At 37.5% G+C, this 10,768-nt stretch overlaps 1 protein-coding gene across 3 annotated transcripts; it reads right to left on the reverse strand.

The window, feature by feature from the left end:
• Positions 1–128: 128 nt before the first annotated feature.
• LOC108276439 (RING finger protein 223) lies at positions 129–6,279 on the reverse strand. 3 transcript variants are annotated; one of them, XR_008397983.1, is made up of 4 exons: positions 5,869–6,279; positions 4,444–4,522; positions 1,300–2,616; positions 129–1,247 (listed from the first exon to the last, which is right to left on the reverse strand). XR_008397983.1 is itself a non-coding variant. In XM_017488114.3 (3 exons), the coding sequence occupies exon 3, from the start codon at positions 2,590–2,592 to the stop codon at positions 1,930–1,932; it is 663 nt and encodes a 220-aa protein (XP_017343603.1). In that variant the 5' UTR covers positions 2,593–2,616; positions 4,444–4,522; positions 5,869–6,279; the 3' UTR covers positions 1,226–1,929. The 3 variants fall into 3 exon arrangements, 1 of the variants encoding a protein (XP_017343603.1); XR_008397982.1 differs by having other exon boundaries at positions 1,226–1,299; positions 1,353–2,616; XM_017488114.3 differs by having other exon boundaries at positions 1,226–2,616.
• Between the last annotated feature and the right edge of the window lie 4,489 nt (positions 6,280–10,768).

The raw sequence follows: 10,768 nt of genomic DNA on the forward strand, positions 1-10,768 counted from the left end.
GCGTTTCAGTTCAGAACACACACTGGAGACTTGACTGCCAATACTGACACAGAACAGGAAGTTAGAACAGCAAAGTTACAGTATCAACATTACGATCGATCAGGGACGCTCTTCATTCAAGGGTTGGTGTTTAGTCAGCATTTATTTTTTGATAGGCAAAAAAAAAAAAAAAAAAATGTAGTCCATAATACAGTGAGAACAAATATTCTATATACAGCGCATATAAAATTATACACAACTATAGAAATGTTTATGTATGAAAGCCACATAAGGATATTCATAGTGCAGTTATTAAAAAGTTAATATAACCTTTTAATGGATTTTGGCATGAGGTGTCTCATGTCCACTTTAAAGAACCACTTTGAATACTGTTCTGAGATTTCTAATTTCAATCATTTTTTTATACAAGTTTAAAAAAACAAAACAAAACATGGCATTGGATCTTAAAAAAAAAATACCCAGCCAGACTTGGAATTAACCACAAACTAATTTACATTCCTTTCTTAATTCAAAGATTCTGATTTAGACGTGGAAAAATGTAAATATTTTAGAAAGTGCTGAAGATGAACATAGTATTAGACCTGTTTACATCACGTTACAGTCTTTTACCCTTCCACAGGTGTCCTACCGCTCATCATCTCATTAGAGCTATAGTAACCCCTCCCTGTGCTTTTCCTACCTCTCATCATCTCATTAGATCTATAGTAACCCATCCCTGTGCTTTTCCTACCTCTCATCATCTCATTAAATCTATAGTAAGTCCAGCCCTGTGCTTTTCCTACCTCTAATCATCTTATTAGATCTATAGTAAGTCCAGCCCTGTGCTTTTCCTACCTCTAATCATCTCATTAGATCTTTAGTAACCCCTCCCTGTGCTTTTCCTACCTCTCATCACCTCATTAGAGCTATAGTAACCCCTCCCTGTGCTTTTCCTACCTCTCATCATCTCATTAGATCTATAGTAACCCATCCCTGTGCTTTTCCTACCTCTCATCATCTCATTAAATCTATAGTAAGTCCAGCCCTGTGCTTTTCCTACCTCTAATCATCTTATTAGATCTATAGTAAGTCCAGCCCTGTGCTTTTCCTACCTCTAATCATCTCATTAGATCTTTAGTAACCCCTCCCTGTGCTTTTCCTACCTCTCATAATCTTATTAGATCAATGGTAAGTCCAGCCCTGTGCTTTTCCTACCTCTCATCACCTCCTATTAGAGCTATAGTAACCCCTCCCTGTGCTTTTCCTACCTCTCATCATCTTATTAGATCAATAGTAAGTCCAGCCCTGTGCTTTTCCTACCTCTCATCACCTCCTATTAGAGCTATAGTAACCCCTCCCTGTGCTTTTCCTACCTCTCATCACCTCATTAGATCTATAGTAAGTCCAGCCCTGTGCTTTTCTGCAGATGAACACGAGTCTCAGTAAACTAATACTAATCAAAGATTTAGCCATTGATTTGTCTCGCAGCTGGAAGCGTCACCACTTCACAGCTCCAGGTTTCGATCCTGAGCTCAGGTTACTGTCTGTGTGGAGTGTTTCTTGTTCTCCCTGTGTCCATCTGGGTCTCTTTTGGCTTCTCAGGTTTCATCCCACCTCCCAAAACAACACAGTAGGTGGATTGGTGATGCTAAATTTCCCCTAGATGTGAAAGTGTGTGTGTGTGTATGCTGCTGGCGATGGACTGGCATCCATCCAGTCTTCCCACCTCATGTTCAGTATTCCCAGGATAGACTCTGGATCCAACACAACCCTGTCCAAGATAAAGTGGCTACTAAAAATGAATGAATGAAGGTCATATGGATGGTTTTGGACACGGTTTCAAGCCCATTCTCAGTTTCTAATAATAATAATAACATTTCATTCGTGTCTTGCCAATCATCACTGAGTGTACAGGTCTCAGGAGTGTAAGATGAACAGTTTGTTTGTGTGTCAGTCATCAGTGTACATCAGTGTGCGTGGAGATGTGCTGGGGTTGGGCTGTGGGGTGCGAGGCACGCAGCGCATCGACCCTGTGGTGATGATACACTGCAACGGCCACAGCACAATCACCGCCACCAGCACCATGATTACAATAAACAGCAGCAGCTTCTTCCAGTTAGCAAGTCTTTCCATCAGGCTCACCCTGGGGCGCGTCTGACGCGGAGCACCTGCACCATGCCCACTGGCACCAATGTCAATGCAGATGCAGAAAGCCGGCATGCCTGTCTTAAGTGGCCGGTTGTAGCACAGCTTGTCCCCATCGAGCCACACGGGCTCCTCGTGTTGCTGATGCCTGGGAAGACGACACAGAACCTCATGGCTGGTAGTCAGAGCCGGCGGGCCATTTTTAGGGATGGCTGTCAAGTGGCGGCAGAAAGGACACGAGATTTTGCTCTCCTCAGGGTCCATGGAGATGGCCATGAGGCGTGAGAGGCACTCCAGACAGAATGTATGTGTGCAGTCCAGCTGTTTGGGCGTTTTGAAGACATTGTCATACGTGGTGAAACAGATGGAGCACTGCAGCTCGGGACCTTTCTCCACATCAGCGTCCACTGTTGTCTGGGTGTGCCACACAGTCGCTCCCAGGTCCATCTTACAGGTACATCCTATCATTCACACCTCCTTATGTCTGATTGGCTAAAAAATGGCACATTATGAAAAGTCTCAGATTGGTCTCTGCTTACATTGTAAATAAATAAGCAATTCAATTAGGACATTATGAAAGATATAACTACATGAATAAGAGCTGCAAAATATCATACACAAAAAAATGCACAAATAAATTAAAAGTTATCTAAATATTATGAATTACAGTTCATTGTTTTTAATCCACTGTACTTGTTCTTTTAAATAAAAATAACCTGGGGTAAAATAAAGGGACTGATTAATAATCATTTGGCGTTGAATTACTAGTAATCTAAATATAGTGGTTGCTTATTGAGAACACACACAGACTACAGAAACACAGTGGATCCTAACAGTGTTCAAGACACCACTGGTGGAGGATAAATTAGTCATTTGGTGTTATTTGATGACCTTTTCATTAATAGGCAGTGATAATTGGATGACTTTTATTTAAACATCAATTTCTTTTTCTAACCACCTTAACATTGTTGTGCTTATTTATGTGATTGTTTTATATATTAATACGGGTTACTGGCACTGAGAGATAAGGAAAAAATGTGTATATACTTTTATCTAGACTTGGTTATGAAGGCCACAACTAGTCTCAAGAATATGAAAGTCATTGACATTGACCTCAGTTCCAGTATCAGTAACTGAAAAAACAGTGCTGCTAGATACAGCACGATATGTCTAGTATTTTTAATCTCTGTGACACTGTCTCTACTTTTAACACTAAAAACTTCAGCATGCTTTAGCCTGTAAAACTGTAACAGCCTTGTGCCTGACCTACACACAACAGCTTTTACTAATAATAGTAACTAGTAATTATTTTGCAGAATACTGCACTAGATTGAGTGATATTACGGTATTATGCAGACACTTACCTCCACACCTTATCATATTTTATTGAGCTGTAAATGTCTTCCTGACCATACCACTCTCTAGCTTGACCATAGTTTGGCTATTCCTTGCAAATCACAGCAGAAGTCCAATTAAATAGAGCTAAAGCCGCTGATAACCTACAGTAGCTACTGATGCTTTAAGCACTTTTCCTTATATATGATTGACTTCTCTAGGTTTAATTTGAACTAATTTGGCATTGAAATATTAATACATAATACATATATTTAATGTATAAATGGATACAATATTACATTTTAACACTAAATCCTGTTTTCTAAGCACTTCAAAGTTATCTTAAATTTCAAACTTTTTTAATGACTGGATATTTTTTTGTGCATATAAAATTTTGTCCAGTGGTTGGACCGCACAATTTATTTATTTATTTATTTATTTATTAGTAGATGTGAATAACTAAATCTAAATCTGTTTTGTTCAATTACATTTCTTACAATTTTTTTATTATTATTATTATTATTATTATTATTTTATTTTATTTTTTTTTTTTTTTAAATTTTTTAAAAAATTTTTTACCAAAGACAAAACGTTTACAACAATTTACTGAAAGCTATAGGGACAATAACACATACTAGATCACATTAATTGAGTCCGTATCGAGTGTTGACTTTGACATGTGAATGAAATAAATCCCATCATTGTTTTGTTTTTAAATGCAAATGCTGTGAACAGGAAATTTCAGTGTCTCAAAAAAAAAAAATTACAGTAGAAAACGTATTCCTAATGAACCTTATTTTGTCTTATATTTTAGATGAATAATGGTGGTGGTGGTGGTGGTGGGGGGGATCTGGTTTTTGAATTCTGACCTTCGGACCCAGCTAGATATTTGTATAAGTGTGAGGCGATTCAGTACGTATTTCAAACGCCAGTGATATCAGGGATAGTTTTAAATTAGCATGTGTGAGCTTGATAATGACTTACCTTGGATTTATGGTCTTGTGTACGTGCAGAACACTGAGATCATGCAACGATGCACACTTGACCAGTACACAAAACAAGTCTGTGTAAAAGAAAAAGGTGGTTAAAGAACGCACTTGTTACACCGTGTACAGTACATCTAGTGCATCTATTAATCTGGTATAAACAGGTGTGTAACTTATTCTTTTCATTTCACATGGGTTAATATATCCACAAATCTTTCGAGAAAACATTCACTATTGGCTGCAGTATCACGCAACGCTGCGCTTTGGCCGCCTTCATCATGTGTGTTTTCTCTGAGAGACAGTGAGTTATGTGGGAGTCCTTGTCTTGCGACGGGCAGCACACACAGCCCGCTTTGTTGTTTCTGTTTTCATTGTGCCGTCAGGTTTATGCGTGCCCTTTATAAACCTTTTAATCACAATCAGATACTCTGAAGCCTCTTACGTCTTCACTGGATCTCACTTCTCTGACTATTATAACGTTCAGAGCAACTCAATATTATGGTTCCAGTGGGATATCAGGACCATTTTGGCTTGGCACCAAAACACAGGAACAAAGAGCACTGACAGGTGATCGATTTGATTGCACTCTGTTTATATTGTCTCAAAGGTATATACGCTTATTCCGCTTAAAAAGGCATCTGTACTGCTTACACTGAAAAATGGCTGAGCATGTGCACGTGTGTGTGTATGTCCATTTGTAGATCTGGGATAAGAGTTTTCACACCAGATGTTCTGTTCACACAAAACTGCAGGGTGTGTGTGTGTGTGTGTGTGTGCGTGCGCGCGTGTGTGCGCGTGTGTGTGTGTCTGTCCCTATGTCTATCTGTCTGTTCTTCTCCCTCTCTCCACACTACACAATGCTCCTGCTTGTTCTCCCTCTTATTACTCTGTCTTTGGCATTCCTGATGCCCGGGCAGCTTGTGAGGCTCAGAACAGTGACAGGGGGAGGCTGAGCCTCTACAATCACCTCATTGCACCTGAGATGCCTAGAGACCTTCTCTGGTATATATTAACTCAATTTATTCTAGCACATGGAGTTAAAGTGCATACCAGACATGGTTCTACTACTCCACTGTTGGATGACCCTCCCTCCAAGTGTGACATTTTGAACCTAGTGTACGGTGCTATCTAAATGATTAAGGAAACAAAGTTTAAAATTGTGAAAGCTCTCCTCATTTTCATGAAGTTCAAATCCAATGCACTAACTTCAGGTTGTTACAAAATGTGTATCCTGTTGATACTTTACACTTGTTTTTTTTCGTAAGATTTTGATCTCGTACTCACATCAGGCTTAGTCCTCATGGTTCTCTCAGCTTGTACTATATACTAGTTGGATTGTTCTTTCCTTTTAACAAAACTTCAATTTTTCTTTGCCAACTAAAGGAGGATGCAGACACACAGCAAACTCTACAGACACACTTACCTGTTTGTGTATCCGTCTAGTTTCCTCTCTCCTCAGTTGCTTCTAGAGCATGTTCACATTCTCGAGTCTCGGGTCAGCGGTGCTGCAGGTGAAACAGAAGTGCACTGCCTTCTCACTGCACGGTGACTGCCTCATCTCCACTCTCACTTGCCCCAACGTTCCTCACGCCCTGTTGAAATGACACTGATAGGCAGGAACAATAACTCTGCCTTGAGGCAGGCTTAGTGAGGGGGGAGGGCCAGTACGAAGGACAAGGGAATTTCAGAGTGTAACATTTCCAGACCTTCTGTCTATCTGTCCCTACCTATGTTTTAGTCTTCTTCCTTTTCTCCACAATCTCTACTCGTTGGATACGATATCTCCATTTCTGTTATCTGTGCTTCTCTGAAGGTGCAGGCCATGGATAAAATGAGGCTCATATTGAAATTAGGTGTGCTTTTGCCTGTCTTTGATTACACAGGTGCAACCGTCTGTATGCAAACTACAGACTGGGAGTTGAAGCCTTTGCAAAAGCAAACATTGGGAACACAAATGAAGTTTGTCTATTCAAAATAAAAGCCAGTGTGTACACCTGCAGGTTTCGTCAGCCAGATAGCTATGTTATACCTCATAGAATAAAAGAATATTCTCCTTTGATGCTTTACAGTCATTGAATTTCATCGGTTTATAAAAGTTTTAATGTTGCATAAATGCTTAGGCTGAGTCACCCTTACGCTCCTTTGAGGAGCATAAAAAATCATTGTATTTTTAAGGATTGTCCTAAACCAGTGGTCACCAATCCTCTTCCTTGAGATCTACCTTCCTGCAGGTTTCATCTCCAACCAAAACCCATCATGCTTGTTTTAGTTGATCAAGAACTTCTTAAGGCAATGATTAGCTGGTCAGTTGGGCAGGTTTATGGTCGGAACTAAAGTCCTTCAGGAAGGTAGATCTCCAGTAACAGGGTTGGTGACCACTGTCCTAAATGAACCATTTTTTAGAACTCACTATCATGTAAGGATTTAACCATTAAGGAAACCGAACTCATAAGCATGTTAGATTAAACTGTTTTTCTAGAAGTACCAATTTCTACATGCAATTATTTATCCTTATTTTTTATCCTATTAAGATCAAGATTATACCTCAGGTATGTTTCATAACATATAAGGAAGAGAACAATTTGCTTACTCATGTTTTACGGCATGCTGAGCGGAAAGATGGCCAATGACTGATACCTACTCATTTTGGGTTATTGAATAACTCTGAGTCCAAATATGGCTGTATCATATTAGTCAGGACACTTAATGAATGTTGATGTAGAGAAGGGTGTAGGTTAATAATTGGCTTGCTTTATTTTTAACTTGGAGGAAAAGCTGTGTGTCATGAAGTCTTTATACACTGATGAGGAATAAGGAGGACGTTAAGGCCTCCGCAGTGTCAGTTAGGCAAATGAGGAAGATAGACACCACACATGTAAAAAAAGAGCAAGGTGAAAAAGACAGGTGCGATGACTACCAGCACTCCTCCTCCCTCTGATCACAGGCCATAATAAAATCCTTGTTCTACCCACTCATGTGTTAAAATGGAAAACATTGTATCAGGAATGTCAGCAAAGTAGTAGCAAAGAGGCAATGGTTGATCCTGGTGAAACTGGTGATAATCAGTTAAGCCAATATAACCCAGTCTTTTAGTATAGAAATAAATCCTCCATTTTCAGGTGCTTACCATTCTCTGTGTCTCGAATCTTATTTCACAAGAATGTGAAGTATGCCTTTACCGATACTATGAAAGTCATGCATGAGCTCACAAGAATGCTGGCAATGGAGCAGAGAAGTGAGGAGACTAAATTGAGGATAAATAATGACAACTAAAGTACAACTGTAATACTTATTTGGTGACAAGTTAAAGCGTCAACATCACTATATTTAACGCTTTCATTAGATTTGTTCACTTGGCCCAATTGATCACTGTGATGAATCCAAATCTCTAAAATGAATGCCTAATCTCTAACTATTTTGCAGAGATTGAATAAAGGAAATGGAGTCAATCAAGCCAAGTCATTTCTCATAAATAGCACATTAAAAGACAAATGTCTGCACAATGAAATAAACAGAAATGAAATAAAATACAAAATAAAATGAATACATGGATAAATGATTAATTTAACAAAACAAAAAAAAAGAAAAACAAAACCACAGAAGACAAGATGGGACAAAACAAACAGAGGTGGAAAAAGTTCTGGGTCATTCAATCTCAAGTGGCCCAATATAGGTTGCTCGACCATTTTTAATTTTCCTAAATATTTTTGAGTGATTAGCTCTATGTATTGGCATTGCAAAATCACCAGTTTTGTTTTTTGTTGTTGTTATTTCACACAATAACCAAACCTCAATATCTCGGCTCAGGATGGTCCTAGCTCCTTGGAACAAAAACTGATATCTAAAGCGCATTACAAGCTACATGGACATATATAAATGTGTATACAAATATAAATATAGGTATAACATATATAACTTAAGTGCAAAATTTAATACTCAAGATTACTCACAGTTCCACTTTTAGGGTCAATCTATAATCTTTTCAATCTTGAAAATCTCTGGTGGGGGACCAGATACGAAACTGACTTGTAAGCTGTAGTTACGTACTGCTTTTATCACAGGGGAAACAACACCATAGCTCTGTTTTTAACACTGTTCATTTGGAAAACACCCAACTGATCACTGTTATTCCATATTTGAATAAAAATCTATTCACGCATACCAACTGTACACCTGTACCAACATGATAGATCAGGCTGGTTCTTCAAATCTGGCCCTCAAGGTCCACTGTCCTGCAAAGATTACCTCCAACCCTAATCAAACACACCTGAACAAGCTAACCAAGGTCTTCAGGATTACTAGAAAATTACAGGTAGGTATATTGGAAGGTTGGAGTTAAACTCTGTGGAATTTAAGAACCATAATAGATCAAGCTTGATTGTTGATAATATCAAATGTAGTAACATTTTATACTTCATTGCATATACATTTTATACATTCATTATGTAAATTGTCTTAAAACATCCACATGTAATGGCTCCAACTTACTGTTAAATACAGTAGTCAGGCAAAGTAAGGAATGTAGCATTAGGTCCCATTATGCTACTTACATAAGCATTGTACTGTATGAACGTCACACTTTTGCTACAATAGTGTCATACAAATACTAATTTTATATAAATACAAAGTGCTATCTGTATGGGTAGGGGAGAGCAGGGTACAGCCCAACACATTTTGGTTTTTGCTTGGTAAACTTAAAATATTTAAGTTAGCATTTATCATGTTTTAATGCAAGCAACGTATACATCTCTGCTCTGCTACAAATGAGCACTTGAACTTTATTTCTAGCAGCTATCATTCATTTACAATTCCACCAAAAGTGATGGGATGTGCAATGTTACAACCTACCCCATGGGTGGGGTTAACTAACAGACAGATGGTTAGTTGTAACACTTGCTAAAAAAGCCTGATAAATTAGTGTCACATGTCAAATTATATACAGTATAAACACTGCCATTGGACTGTAAACAAAGTAGGGCAGCAAATTAAATAATTTTAAAAAATGTTTTGTTTTTTTTTTAATTTTTTTTTAAATTTTTTATTTTTTTTAAGACCTTTTCCTTTTGAATCTTTGCAAATATATGGGAAATAAATTACATGTACACTCTCAACAGTGTAAAATTGACTGGCCAGTGTTTTTAACAATACAACAAACTCAACACAGTTTAATTCTTTGTCACAAATATGACTTACATAGAGTTTATACCCTTCAGTGTACAGTTTATGTTCTCACCCCTCATAGAAGGCTTCACCCACTTCCCCCCCAAGGGACAAAGGAAGCAAAATCTTCACCACACACAAGGTGTTTCTTACCCTGTGTTTCATTCTGTAAGTATAAAGTTCAAGAAATACATTCTTTTTTTATTATTATTATTTAAATGAAAGAGAATTAACTTGTCATTGTTTATGTGAACGGTGGCTTAGTTGCAACATTACATAACAACTGTTGGAGGTTGTACTTCAGCCTGTCTAACACTTGCTGTGAGTTGGTCAGATGTTTCAAAACATTGCTGCCATATGTTGTAGGTAAGAAGATGCTGATTAATGTAATATAAGGTTGGATTGTGTAATTTACACACAGTTCAGAAAACAAAACAAAGAAAAAATGCAGTGGAAACTCTTTTTGATACAGATTTCTTGGAAAAAGGAAAAATTGTTCTGAAAATCTGGCCAGAAGGACATGCTGTTTGACCTTGTGTAATAACAACAACAAACCTTTTTTTTATTTTTTTATTTTTATTATTATTATTTTTTTTTACATTTTGCTCTGTGTTAGGTTGTACTCCACACTCCCTTACTCCAGGTAATTAGTAAGTATTGGTGCTATTGGTATGTGATGTTAATAATGCTTATAAGTAAACTATATAAAAAAAGATTTATTTGAGGGTTCCTTGGCTAGTTATATATTCATCTTTACTTGAAACCCTCTCTTTCAGGGGAACACACTGTTGTAGGATTTTACCTAGAACTTCTAAGAATTCATACAAAAAAAACAAAAAACAGTTAAATGAAAAAAAAAAAGTAGTTAAATGAGATCATCTTTCAACACTGTGTTTGGATTGTATGTGGCATATTACACTATAACTAAATTGTCACGTGTTAAAAGACGTCAGTGTTTTCAGTGCTTAACTATTCATCTCAATAATATAGTAGAACTTTGTATGCTTGGTGAAGTATGAAAACATAACAGAATATAAACAATATCCAAGTATATATTGAAAGATAAATTGTATGTCAGTAGGTCTCAGGAAATTGTGTCTACAGAGATAAGGCTAAACAGTCCTTGTATAAGATTAAGATATATGTCCAATTTTTATAACAGA

The sequence above is a fragment of the Ictalurus punctatus genome, chromosome 15, assembly GCF_001660625.3.
Source record: "Ictalurus punctatus breed USDA103 chromosome 15, Coco_2.0, whole genome shotgun sequence".
In the NCBI taxonomy this organism is placed as follows: Eukaryota; Metazoa; Chordata; class Actinopteri; order Siluriformes; family Ictaluridae; genus Ictalurus; species Ictalurus punctatus.

What these genes read in the sequence shown, in the direction of transcription:
- LOC108276439 (XM_017488114.3), bottom strand. Translation starts at nt 2,592, where the DNA reads ATGATAGGATGTACCTGTAAGATGGACCTGGGAGCGACTGTGTGGCAC.